Raw genomic sequence first — 14,730 nt, 5'->3', positions numbered from 1 at the left:
GACAGCTCAGAGCTGGAGCCTGCTTTGGATTCTGTGTCTCCCTCTCTCTCTGACCCTCCCCAACTCATGCTCTGTCTTTCTTTCTCTCACTCAAAAATAAAATAAAAATAGATTAAGATAAGAGTTATGTCTTTGTTCCAAATAACAGTTATGTCTTTGTTCCAAATCCTAACAACAGTGTCAGTTTTAGGTTATTTCTGATTGGCTGATTCTTCTCCTTGTTATGCTTTTTTTTGCATGTTCTGTAATTTCTTATTAAATGCCAGATATTGTGTGCCTTAAATTTTGATCACATTCCTTTCTGGTAAACTGAGAGTCTGATCAAAAGAGGGGACCTATTAAAACAAAAACAAAAACAAAAACAAAAGGCCCAAAATAGTGTCACTTGAGTCAGGCCAAGTTACTAAATCCAGGCAGTTTCAACCTCCTCCACAAATATAAATTATAACCTATTGATCAGGAATTTTCTGATAAGCACCAATGAAGAAATTTGTTACATGGGCCCTTTCTGCCTGCCAAAAGAAAGTTGAGGAAATCTGCCTAAGACTCCTTGCTCTTACCCTTCAGGGAGAGTGACTTGGCCTGCAACAGTCCTTCCTTTTCTTTTGCTTATAACTTTCTTGCCCCACTCTCCTTCTAATAAAAACCTTCCATTTTGTGGAAGCTCCTCCCTCCCCTCTACTTGCTAGATGGGATGCTGCCCATTCATGAATCATTTAATAAAGCCAATTAGATAATAGATAAATAAATAAATAAATAAATAAATAATAAATAAATGCCAGATACTATAAATGGTATCCTTTTTTGGTACTAGTCAGTTTTGTATTCTCATGAATATCCTCAAGCTTTGTTCTGAGATGCAATAAAGTTCCCAGGTATTGCCTTTGTGATCTATTGGGTGGGGTCAGAGAAAGATTAAATATAGGGATATTTTTCCCCACCTCTGAGGCAAGACCCTTCTGAGTACTCTGTCCACTGCCCCATGAATTATGAGATTTCCCAGTCTGGCTGGTGATAACAGGTAGTATTCCTAGCCTTTTGTGAACACACTGTGTACTGTCATTCCTGTCCTTTTGGGTTGCTCCTTCCCCAGCCATGGGTAATTTCCTTACGTATATGCTCTGATCTGTACTTTGATAAATCCTCGAGGGCAGCCTCTGTATACCTCCAGAACTCTCACTGTATGCAGCTGTCTCCTCTACAGCACACTAGTTGCTAACTCTTGTGGCCTTGGTTTCCCCAGACTCTCTCAGCGCCATCTCCTCAACTAAAGGAGCCCACTGAGCTCTTCCTGAGTTCCCCCTCTCTAAGTTATGGCATGGAAACATACTCAAGACAGTAGGCTGAGCTGTTGTAGGGTTCATATCGTTTCCTGTCTCTCAGGTGTCACTGGGTTTTGTTGTCTGATGTCTAGTATCTTCAAAATCACGGCTTCATATTATTGGTGGGGAAAGAAGATACTGTGATTTCTGTTACTCCATACTCTGTAGGGGGGAAAATGTTAGATTTGTAATGTAGTATCAATAGGAGAAATAAAAAGAACTGTATGAAGACATCAGCACTGTGTTTATCTTGAGAAAATATTTAGGGGCGCCTGAGTGGCTCAGCCAGTTAAGCATCTGACTTCGGCTCAGATCATGATCTGATGGTTTGTGAGTTCAAGCCCCCCATTGGGCTCCCTGCGTGTGTGCATGCTTTCTCTTTCTTTCAAAAATAAATATTAAAAAAAAAAAAAGTATTTAGTGTCTCTACAGGCTGATTCACCTGAATCAGATACTTTCATTAAAAGTCCAGATATCCAGAAGAAGAAATTCAGTATAAGTCTGTGTCAACATGGTAACTTCAGTGCTTCACCAAGGTCTAGCTCCATTCCGTTGATTTAAAATAGTGTTAGGAGAAAAGAACCTATAATTTTGAGTTAGAATATACACTTGATCCTTGTATAAATTTTAACAAGCTTCAAATATTAACAAATGCCTTTGGAAAGGGAATTACTATATACCAGAACCTGCAAATGAAAGAACACATCTCACTTTTTGACACTTTAGAGAATATGCCCAAACTTGTAAGAAGCCTCCTGCCTTCAAAGTTAATATCTTGACTTTTTCTTCACCAGGTATAGAATAACCATATCATGATTTTCTACTTCAAAACACAGAACAGATTATCTTTTTGTTTACTAACAAAAAATAGGAAAGTATTGCCAAGAAACGCACATGTTTTTTGGTAGAGTGAGTAACTCTGTTCATGGTAACATGAACCAGTAACTCTGGTTCATAGAATTTTTTACACAACTATAAGATGAGAAGTGCCATGAATGACAAGCCAATATTACCAAAAATCCAGGGAGGAGAGAAAGTGGAAAGGGAATGGAAGGAAAAAAGCACCAAGTCATATACTAACATCAATATGCTGACACTGCAATCATGCTTCACATGACTAATTGATGACATTTGCACATGGGATTATTAGATGCTATTTGCCACATGCCCACACACACCTCAAGATTCATTCTCCCATTTTATCTGTTCTGTGTCCTTGGAAGACTGACTTCAGACTACATCTCACAACTTCACTTGCCTTCTGGCTTCCTGGTTTGGATTTATCCAAAGGGCATCACCAGCAGGAAATCAGAGGTTAGGAAGGTGGAGAGGTCAGGAAATTGTTCCTCTGTTCTGAGGAACTGAACTGAGGCTCAGTTCTGACAGCTGTGATACTCTACAGCTGCTGCTTCTAGCTTCTATTGGGAGACCCCTTTTCTTAAATCTCCATTTCTCACTCAGGGTGCAATAACATCCTCTTCCCCTTACCTTTCAGCCCCAGGGAAAGGTATGGCATCCCTCTATTATGAGGCACTGGGTGCCTCATCCCTTGTCAGTTCTTAGCCCTGCCCTCATCTCCCAGTGGTCCCTTCATTAAAGTCTCTTCCAAATCCCAGTTGAATGTGCCATCTGTTTCCTCCCGCTTGATACTCTGTCCTTCTCTATTGTATCAACTGGGGTGGCTGAAGACAAGCAAGTACAAGAAATATTAGGAAACTTCCACTTGCTGAAAAGTTCAGTTGATTAGAGAACAATGCTAATGAGGCTGAAATTAGTGTCTGGCTGTGCTCCAGGACCACAGGCTGTATCCCTGACCAGCCATTTTACACACCATCAGTTACAAGGAGGACCATGCCAAAAAGGATACATGACTCTGTGCCAATCCCTCAACACTTCTAGGAGCATAATTCAAAAACTAGCTGTTCATTGAGATAGCTTCAAAATCATCTTTGTTCCCCAAAGATAGCTTTGGTAATGTGGTTCTAATGAAAATTTTTTATAGATTATTTTAAATAATAAGACCATACCTGTCAATATTTTTGTGAAGAAAACACTTTCGTTTGCTTACTAATCTGTAGCTAATTCACAATAACATAGGTGAAAAGTCAAGCTTATTGAAATATGCCTTATATTGGTAATGGGATTCAGGATTTATACAGATATATATTTAACTCATTTCTTTAAACTTTTTCAGCTATTGTGACTAAATAAATGAAACTACACAACCGTTGTTTAAAGAATAAATAGTTAAAATATTATTTGAAGTGATTTTCTGATTATCAAGCGTAAATGACAAATTTTCCATATATATGCATATTTCCTCCAAACAAAACACTTTTCTCCTCAGTACAGTTGCTTTTACAAAACCATGTTGTAATTAGTTTACATTGTGAATGTACTATCATATTAATATTGCTATACTGAGCTTACTTCCATGGTGTTAATTTTATATGATTTGAGTACACGGAAGGAGACACTTTGTTCCCTTTGCAGAATTCAGTTTCTGACACTCTCTACTATCAGCAAGAAAGAAGTACTATTTCTACTAAAATTAAACCTATGACTTTAAGTAAAATGTGCTGAAATACTAAAGCAAAATATAATTTTATAATTAATAATGGTATAATGCTAAGATCACCCATAAGATATAGGCATTTTTATACAGAGTATTTATTCTTAATCACTTTCATAAAATGCAATCTGAGTTTTATTTTTTAACAAAACCTTTTGAGTCATTTGGATAAGGTCAACAGAAAACACAATCTTTTAACATTAGGTGATCAACTTTTTGACAATAGCAGGGCCAGCATAGCTAATGGAATAATAGCCTGCAGGGTCCAGCTAAATATGATATATGAACGTAATCAACCTCTGTGATGACTATTCAGAAGTAATCCCTTTAGCTTTGAACTGCAACATATATTTCAACCAGGCAAAAACCATATGAAGAAATTCTCTGCAGACCACACTGATACAATACAGCCTTCATATGCCGCTCTATGTGCTTGCTGCTTATAGTGAGTTTTAAATTTAAGGTAATGACCACTGTATATTCATGTGAGCATACAATACTTTTGATTTGTTGTAGAAAGGTTGAATCCATTACCAGGGGTCTAGTCTATAAACCCTGACACAACCTTTATGTACGAGTTATTATTTACCCTTTTCTAGAATAAGGCCAGTAAAAATGTTAGTCATGTCAAAATTATAAAAATTCATTTACCTTCTCATTCACAAAACTACCAGTCAGTGTCTCCTCCATTTTATTTTGCACTGCTCTACTGGTAACATTTTTTGAAATTTCATTTACATACAGTATTATATGAAAATTATAGGCCATTGTTTTCAAGTAAAGGGATGGGATGGTATGTTGATTGCAATTCAGCATTTGCTGACTTACTCTATTGCTCTTTGGTATAGTATAGGCTAAGTGGAGGCATAAATAAGATTGTTTTGTTGCCCACCTGAGGGAATCTACCATTTGAGAGCCTACTATTAACAGAAAAGTGTCTGTTTCCACTGAAATGGTAGACAGTATAAGCAAATATCATGCTCTCAACTTTGTATTGGTTCTGATCTCCTTGTGGGAGTGATATTGGTCCTACTTTTCCAGCTTCCTTGTAAGTCTTACAGATCAAACACCACAAATCACATTCGAAGTCAAGCCCACAGCACAAAACCTAGGTTAGGAATCAAAAATGAGTGCTTTTGCAACAGTGTAGCCAAGAACAAACAATCCCATGGTGTTCACCTTATTGCAAATGAATAGAAATATTGGACACCTGATGAGTTCAGGTGTTCCCCTATATAAATTAATCATTGCTAAGGTTTCCTAGCACAGAGAGAGTGTGGATGTCTTTTATTTAAACTGGCAACTGTGGCTTAAGTTGAGTAAAAGAACAGCTACAGATATAGCTATTCTTCTCAGAGAATCTACTCGGGAAATATTCCCACCAAAAATCATCTTTCTTCAACATCTAGGGAGTGAATGCTAAAGAATTATTTGAGACAAACCGGGCATAATTTTAAACTCAGAAAATCCAGGAAAGATTTCCCCAGTTTAAGAGATGTTACATCCTGCCAAACCAAAGGGAAGGCTGAATTTAAGACATTAGATAGTATAAAGTAGGTATTAGGAGGTTAGGATGTTCTATATATTGTGATGCAATGGAAAATATTAAACTGAGAAGCCCAAGGTAAAGAATGATAAAAACATATTACTTAAGGTAAAAGCTCAGCTCCTATTACAGAAAGTCCCCAAAGTACAGTAGGTTAAGAAGACACAAATTTGTTTCTTCCTTAATCCTGAAGTGAGCAGTCTAGATTCACAAGGTAGCTCCACAGGCAATTAGGGGACCATGATCTTCCATTATATTGCTCCGCCATCCCCTAAGGCAGGGTTTCTCAATCTTGCACTATTGAAATTTTGAGCTAGATGATTTTTTTGTTGCTGAGGGAGCTGGAATATGGCTATCATGGCCATTGTAGGATATTTAGAAGCATCCCTGGCCTCTATCCACTGGATGCCAGTAGCACTTCCACCTATGAGTTGTGATGACCAAAAATGTCCCCAGACATTTTCAAAAGCCACCTGTGGGGCAAAATCACTGCCAGCTGAGATCCACTGGCTTAGAGTATTGTCAATGTCTGCATGTTAGAAACTGAATCATGGGGTAATGGCACTATGTCTAAGATTAAAGAAAAGGAAAAATTTAATGGGGAATAAATCCTCACTGTCTAACACTCAGACCCAGGAGCAGTATGTATCATTTGTGTACTTTCACTGGTAAGAATTCAGTCATTTGGCTTCAACTAAGTATTTATTTGCTGATGCGGATGATCTAATAGCAAAAAACAAACAAACAAAAAACCCCAACCAACCAACCAAACAAACACAAAACCCTGATAAGTGGGAGACAGAAGGAATTGCTGGAGCCATGTCTTATGTGGGCAAGAACTGATGAAGTCTAGTGAAGATGGAGTTAACCTTAGATGGGAGCGTAGTAGGTAAGATAGAGCATATAGAACAAAAACAAGTAGGTAAGTGACTGTTAACACAGAGCTTGTGGAAATTTCTTCCTATTGGCTTTTACTTCCTCCATGAAACCAGAAAATAAATCATCAGCTGAAAACAACGATCCAGTTGCAGGATTAGAGGTTTGAGAAAATAGAAGAAAGAGCTAAATAGTCATCTAGGAGAGTAGAAGAATGAATGGACCAAGAATGCTTAATAGGATAACCTGAAAGTATTAAAAGTCCACCTAATTTAAAGTGGGGTCTGGTTGTACATAGTACAGGAGAGGAATAGGGAGACAGTTGGATGTATCTAGGGTTATGGTTTTGTCAAGTGAGTATGACAAAGTGGGAAAAGGGTAATGAAGTCAGGCTATATGCAAGGGGGAGAATGATCATGGAACTCAAGTTAAATAAAGAAGGGAAAGAAGACATCAAAACGGAGAGGAACAATGAAAATGCGGCAGCATTGGAGGTCCCAGGGAAGTAGAAAAATTGCTGGTGTTGGGGTACTAGAGGGAGTGATCTAAAAGGATAAAGCTGGAAGTCAAGTAGTTGAATGCTGGCAACTGAATTTGAGGGGGGCTCGAAGTTACTGCTACTGGCAAAGTCTAAGAATGTCCATGGGAATCAATGGCTGCAGTAGGGTGTGGGACAAGCTCGAAAAGAACCGAGCTCAAGGAATTGGGACCCAAGGTGAAGAATCTTCTGCATGTACATTTAAATTGCTAAGTTAAGAAAGTAGTAGCAAGGTAACAATAAGCCAATGATAAAATCAACTGAGAATGATCCCAGTTGTGGGTAGATCACAACAATAGTTGGTTGTATAAACTGATGACTGAGTTTTAGGAAGGGAAGGAAGGAAGGAAGGAAGGTGAGTGTCCTGAAAGAGAACAATAAAGTGTAAGGAGGACATCTGTCCATTTCCAGGTCCAATGGTAGCCAGACTGACAAAAAGAAAAACAAAAAAGGCTGCTGGGCTGGCAGTGTCCTTTGAGGGCAGCCATGTTTCTGTTAGAGCAAGAAAGTAAAGAGAATTTCAGAAAATGGAATGAGGATACAGTGGAAATGTTTCAGGAGTTGTGGTAGGAGATGGGGACAAAATAGGAAATGTATAGAGCCTTATTGAAAATAGAATACAGGGGTAGAGCCTGGATGGCTCAGTCGGTTGAGCGTCTGACTTCGGCTCAGGTCATGATCTCGCAGTCCATGAGTTTGAGCTCCACGTTGGGCCTGTGCGGACAGCTCAGAGCCTGGAGCCTGCTTCAGATTCTGTGTCTCCCTCTCTTTCTCTACCCCTCCCCTGCTCACTCTCTCTCTCTCTCTGTCTCTCTCTCTCTGTCTCTCAAAAATAAATCAACATTTTTTAATTAAAAAAAAAAAAAATAGAATAGAATAGAATACAGGAAATGAAAGGGCTCCTGGAGTCGGAGGCCTATGATAAGCAAGAATGTAGAGCATATTATTGGATTAGTCCCAATGGATTCAACTTAAAAGTTGAAGGGCAGATATGAAAGTTCAATAAAAATTAACACGCCTATTAATATGTATACATTTCCTGTATCTGATTTAATTATTTGGATACTTTATATTGCTATCTAAATTAATTTTCCTTTTGACTATTGTTCTAACAAGTCATTTTGTCCCCCAAAAGGTGGCTATTCCAGTTGCCATTTTATGTATCACAAGAATTCTGTGGATTAGGAATTCAACCATGGTTTGGCTAGACATGAGTTGAGGTCACCCGATGGTGGTGCTCAGCTGACAGATAGGCTAGTTTGAAGGATCCAAGACAGCTTTCCTCACAGACTGGAGCCTTGGAGGGATGGCTGGAAGTTTGGACTCAGCTGGAAAGGTCAACTGGAGCATCTTCTATGTGGTCTCTCCAGGATGGCAGGATGGTAGGGTTTTTTATATGGTGACTGGCTTCCTCCAAAGCAAGCACCCTGAGCAAACCAGGAGGAAGCTGCACAGCCTTTTCTGACCTCTCCTCAGAAATCATGAAGCCACTCTCTCCACATTCTAATGATTACAAAAGGGTCCAAAGCCTAGCCCAATTTCAAGAGAAGGTGAATTAGATTCCACCACTTGAAGATCATATTGTTGAGAAACATGTGAAGTGGGAGATATTGTGGCTATCTTTGACTAATATAATCTGCCCTGGTGACACAAGTAATACATTCACTTTGATCATTCAAGTGACCAGGATAGGTATCTCTGAAAAGAGACTCCCAGGTTCAAGCTCAATATAACTGTAAATTATATCTGTGATAAACCATTAAATTTACACATCTTTTTTCCTGTAGGAGGATCTAGAAAACCCACAATGGAAAGTTTGTATCAAATCCCAGAGAATTCGGAAGAACTCAATGGGTAAGATAAACCAAGTTAAAAGTTTCTATTGCATATACATTAGGCAAAATATTAAGCATAAACTGATTCTCCAAACACAAGAAGAATAATTTCATCTAGTACTTGATAATACTGAAACACTGTCTAAAAAAAATCACAGATTTACTTTTAAATGTTACATAAGGTTAAGTGTTTTTCATCTTTTAAGCCATGTCGGAAAATTAAAGAAAACAAAATATCTTTCAAGCAAATGTCTTTTACTTTCTGCCCCAATATAAGATTAAATTTTGTAATTTATGTATTTCAGATTTCCAGATAATCGAAAAAATGAGACTTAAACCAGCTTTTGACTCAGCAACAAAGCAAGAAGAAATTTATCATGTCACCTTTGTCTTTGATAACTGTCATAGGAGTATGTTACAAATAATACAGATAAAGTTATAAAACTATGACTATGTTTAGATTGGATTTTGTATTGCAATGTACTACTACAAATTTAATCTAAAATTGATGAGAATAAAAATGTATCTCAAATGCTTAGAACTATCCACAATTATTCATAAAACAAACTATAAATTTTCCTCTTATCCACTATTCCACAAGAAAAGTGTAATTATAGAATCAAATTTGGTTGTGTGTAACGAGAAAATAATTTTATTTTTTCTTTAAAAAAAATTTTTTAGAGAGAGTGTGCGAGTAGGGGAGAGGGGCACAGAGAGAGAGAGAATCTCAAGCAGGCCTCCACACTCAGTGCAGACCCCAACAAAGGGCTTGATCTCATGACCCTGGGATCATGACCTGAGCTGCACTCAAGAGTCAGACTTTCAACAGACTGAGCCACCCAGGTACCCAGAGAAAATCATTTTAAACTTAAGGAAATCTATACTGAATAAACATGGGGAAATATTTATTAAATTTTCAGGAAGAAATTTCAACATAATTGAAAGATTATAAGCAATAAAGACTATTATATTGATAAGCACTATTTGAAACAGTGCTTTACTTGTAAAGGAAACATCTGTTTCCTCTACTCACACCACTTGTGACACCAAATGCATGAAGTTTTACACACTCAGCAATTTTCTAATTCTCAGCAGATACTGACTGGGTGCCTTACACTTTAACTCAATTCTGACACTAACTGCCAGAAGTTAGCACAGATCCTAGATTAAGGGATCAGTTCTACAAGGATGTTTCCCACCTCAAATGCCAGTCTCAAGTCCCAAGGTGTCACTTATACTTCTGACTGGCTTGGCTACATCCTGGGAATTCCCACAACCCCCACTTGACTTCAATAATTTGCTATATCAGCTCACAGAATTCAGAGAAACAGATACTTACATTGCCAGTTTATTATGAAGAATATAATAAAAGATACAGATAAGGAGCCAAATAGAAGAGATACATTGGCAAGGTATGGGGGAGGGGGTGGAGCTTCCATCCCTTCCTGGGTACATCAACCCTCCTAGCTCCTCTATACATTCACCAACCCAGAAGCTTCCCCAAATCCTTTCAGTTGGGGTTTTTATGGAGTCTTCATAACATAGGTATGATTGATTAAGTCAGCCTCCAGCCCCTCTCCCTCCCCAAAGGTCAGATGATAGGGCTGAAAGTTTCTAAACTCTAATCACATGGTTGGCTTCCCTGGCAATAAGACCCGATCCTTAAGGGCTTTGCAAAAGTCACCTCATTAAACTCTGGTGTAGATGAAAGGGGCTTGTTATGAATAGCAAAAGATGATCCTTTCACCTTTATCATTCCAGAGCTATTTCAGGACCTGGGGACAAAAACCAAATATTATAACAAAAGATGTTCCTTTCACCTTTAACCAAATTTTAATTTATTGTATTACATAAGGAGCTTTGTGCCAGGAATCGGGGACAAAAACCAAATATACGTTTCTTAACACTATTATTACATTGTGTAGAACTATATTTTATGATACTTTTGGCTGATAGGATATAGTTGACCCTTGAACAACACAGGTTTCAACTGTGTAGGTCCACTTATACATGTATGTATTTTTTATATAAATACAGTACTATGTTTTGTCTTCCTTGTGGTTTTCTTAACACTTTACTCTGTCATTGTAAGAATACAGTATATAATACATATACAAAATATGTATTAATCAACTGTTTTATGTTATCAGTAAGGCTTCTGGTCAACATTAGGCTATTAGTAGTTAAGTTTTGAGGGAGTCAAAATTATATGTGGATTTTAAATGTGCAGGGAATTGGTGCTCCTACCCCTACCTTGTTCAAAGGTGAACTGCATAATAAAATGTATCCATGTCTATTATAAAAGATTAGGAAAATCCTTCAGTCTTAGGCCTCTCCCCTAATGTGTCTTTACCATAATAAATGTACTGAAACCCCTGGTTTTGTAAAAAAAAAAAAATTTTAATGTTTATTTTTGAGACAGAGACAGAGTGTGAGCAGGTGACAGAGTGTGAGCAGGTGACAGAGAGAGAGGGAGACACAGAATCCAAAGCAGGCTCCAGGCTCTGAGCTGTCAGCACAGAGCCTGATGTGGGCCTTGAACTCATGAACTGAGATCATGACCTGAGCCGAAATCAGACACTTTATCGACTGAGCACCCCCAAACCCCTGGTTTTCTATATAGGAACAAAATCTATAATGTGTTTCCCATCTTACACTATCTGATTATAAATATATGGAATCATACAGAATATATGATATATATATATAATATGATATATATGATATAATATATGATAAATATGTATATTTATCATATACAACAGGATTGTGTTTCTAATTTTGGATTGGGGAATGCCTTCCTAATTAAGAAATCAAAGCCAGGTGCAGAATTAACAATGACTACAACATACGCGATTACATTAAAATATTCATACAGTGAAAAGGTCACTAAACAAAATTAAAAGCCCAATGACAGAGCAGAAGAATTTGCAACAACAATCAAAAAAACTAATGCCCATAAAACACAAATAATTTATGAAAAAAAGATTAATGAAGGAGAAGATGAGGAGGAAGGGGGAAGAAAAGAAAAAGATAATCTAGTAAGAAAAAGGACAGAGCATACCATTGGAATTTAAGTTCTTATCATATTGAAATAAATTGTTATAAATATATTTTATGTAAGCTTGATGGTAACCACAAAGCAAAAGCCTATAGTAGTTACACAAAACATAAAGGAATATGAGCATAACACTACAGAAAATCATCAAATCACAAGGAAGAGAGCAAGAAAGAAACATAGGAATTACAAAGCAGCCAGAAAACAAGTTTAAAAGTGGCAAAAAGTCCAAGCCATCAATACTTATTTTAAATGTAAATGAACTAAATACTCCAATCAAAAGACATCAAGTGGCTCAATGGATTAAAAAAGAAAAAAAGACCCAACTATTGTCATCTACAAGAGACTCTCTTCAGCTTTATTTTTTTTTTAATTTTTTTAACGTTTATTTATTTCTGAGACCGAGAGAGACAGAGCATGAACAGGGGAGGGGCAGAGAGAGAGGGAGACACAGAATCTGAAACGGGCTCCAGGCTCTGAGCAGTCAGCACAGAGCCCAACGCGGGGCTCGAACTCACAGACTGCGAGATCATGACCTGGGCCGAAGTCGGACGATCAACCGACTGAGCCACCCAGGCGCCCCAAGACTCTCTTCAGCTTTAAAGATACACGAGACTGCAAGTGAAAGGATGGGAAAGCATATTACATAAAAATGGAAACCAAAAGAAAGCTAAGATAGCTTTATTTATGTGAGACAAAATAGGCTTTATGTCAAAGACTGTAATAAGAGGTGAAGGACATTATATAGTAATAAAGGAGACAATCCAACAACAAGATATAACATTTGTTAATGTTTATGCACCCAACATAGAACCCCTAAATATAGAAAGCAAATATTAACAGACCTAAAGGGAGAAATCGACAGCAATACAATAATAGTAGGGAACTTTAATACTCCCACTAGCATCAATAGATAGATCATCAAGACAGAAAATCAATAAGGAAACATTGGCCTTAAATGACACATTAGACCAGATGGACTTAGACATATCCAGAACATTTCATCCAAAAGAAACAGAGTACACATGGAACGTTCTCCAGGATAGATCACATATTAGGCCACAAAACACATCTTTAAAAATTTAAGGTTGAGAATATATTGAGCATCCTTTCCACCCACAATGGTATAAAACTAGAGATCAACTACAAGAAGAAAACTGGAAAAATCACAAATATGGGGAGACTAAACAACCTGCTACTGAACCACCAATCGGTCAACAGGCTAATCAAAGAAATTTTAAAAATACCTTGAGACAAATGAAAATGGAAATACAACACACCAAAACTTAAGGGATGCAGTAAAAGCAGTTCTAAAAGGGAAGCTCAAAGTGATAAATGCCTATATTAAGAGGGAAAAAAAGATTTCAAATAAAGAACCTAACTTTATACCTCAAGGAACTAGAAAAAGAAAGTAAGTCCAAAGTTACTAGAAGGAATGAAGTAACAAAGATCAGAGTGGAAATAAATGAAATACAGACGAAAAAGACAGTAGAAAAGATGAATAAAAATAAGAGCTGTTTTTTTTTTAAAAATAAAATAGACAAACCTTTAGGTAGACTCATCAAGGAAAAAGGAAGAGGACTCAAACAAAACTAGAAATGACAGAGTAGATGTTACAACTGAAAACAGAAATACAAAGGATCATAAGAAACCACTGTAAACAATTATACACCAACAAATTGGACAACCTAGAAGACATGGAGAAATACCTAGAAACATACAACCTACCAATACTGAATCATGAAATACAAATTCTGAATAGAGCAATAGTAGCTACTTAAATTACTAGTTACTAGTATTTATTACTAGTATTTTACTAGTAATTACTTGTAAGGAGATTGAATCAGTAGTCAAAAACCTCCCAACAAATAAAATCCCAGGACTGATGGCTTCACTGATGATTTCAACACAATAATTTTTTTGAGAGGCAGGGAAGGATAGGGGGAGAGGGAGAGAGAATCTCAAGCAGGTCTCATGCCCAGAATGAAGCTGGACGCAGGGCTCAGTCTCATGAGAGTGAGATCATGACCTGAGCTGAATCAAGAGTTGGATTCTTAACTGACTGAACCACCCAGGCAAACCTCTACCAAATATTTTTAAAGGAATTAAGATCAATACTTCTCAAACTCTTCCAAAAAATAGAATAGGAGGGAACAAGTTCCTTGTACAAGACCAGCAGTAATTACCCTGTTACCAAAACCAAAGACACTAGAAGAAAAGAAAATTATAGACCAATATCCTTTATGAATATAGATGCAAAAATCCTCAACATAGTGACTATAGTTACCAATGCTATAGTGTATATTTGAAAGTTTCTAACAGAGATCTTAAAAGTTCTCATCACAAGGGGTAAAACAAATTTGTAAAATTGTGAGGTGATGGATGGTAAATAAACTACTGTGGTAATCATTTTGCAATATGTACATACATATATCAAATCATTATATCATCCCTTAAAATGAATACAACGTTATATGTCAATTATATGTCAGTAAAATTGGAATAAAAATTAAAAAGTTCTTTAAAAAAAGACAAATCACAAACTGGAAGAAAATATTTGAAAAATATGTCTGATAAGGACTAATATCAAAAATACATAAAGAACTCATAACTCATTGAGACAAAGAATGAAATATAAGAGGCAAAAGATTTGAACGGACATTTCACCAAAAAAGATACATAGCAAATAAGCACATGAAAAGATCCTCAACATCATTAATTATTAGAGAAGTGCAAATGGACACCACAGCAGATATCATACTACATGCCAAGGAAAATGGCTGCAGTTTAAAAGTCTGACAATTCCAAGTGTTGGAAAGATGTGGAGCAACTAGAACTCTCAAAATCACTAATGGAAATGCAAAATTGTACAGCTGTTTAGTAGTTCCTTATAAATTTAAACCACACCATATGACCCAGCACCCCACTCTGTTATTTACCCAAAAAAAGTGAAAACATAAATCTGTACAAAGACCTGTCTGTG

The 14,730-nt window shown here is 37.0% G+C and overlaps 1 protein-coding gene across 4 annotated transcripts in view; it reads left to right on the top strand.

Moving 5' to 3' along the window:
* TTC29 (tetratricopeptide repeat domain 29) overlaps positions 1 to 9,221 on the top strand; it is a 244,259-nt gene extending 235,038 nt beyond the window's left edge. For all 4 annotated transcript variants that reach the window (XM_049632254.1, XM_049632250.1, XM_049632253.1 and 1 more), the window contains 2 exons: positions 8,642 to 8,708; positions 8,995 to 9,221. In XM_049632254.1, the coding sequence (XP_049488211.1) occupies positions 8,642 to 8,708; positions 8,995 to 9,025 (98 nt within the window). In that variant the 3' untranslated portion in view covers positions 9,026 to 9,221. The remainder of the gene's footprint in view (positions 1 to 8,641; positions 8,709 to 8,994) is intronic.
* Positions 9,222 to 14,730: the final 5,509 nt, after the last annotated feature.

Source organism: Panthera uncia, chromosome B1 (genome assembly GCF_023721935.1).
Source record: "Panthera uncia isolate 11264 chromosome B1, Puncia_PCG_1.0, whole genome shotgun sequence".
Lineage (NCBI taxonomy): Eukaryota > Metazoa > Chordata > Mammalia > Carnivora > Felidae > Panthera > Panthera uncia.
The sequence above is the reverse complement of the archived record's forward strand: the minus strand, read 5'-3'. Positions and strand labels throughout refer to the sequence as shown.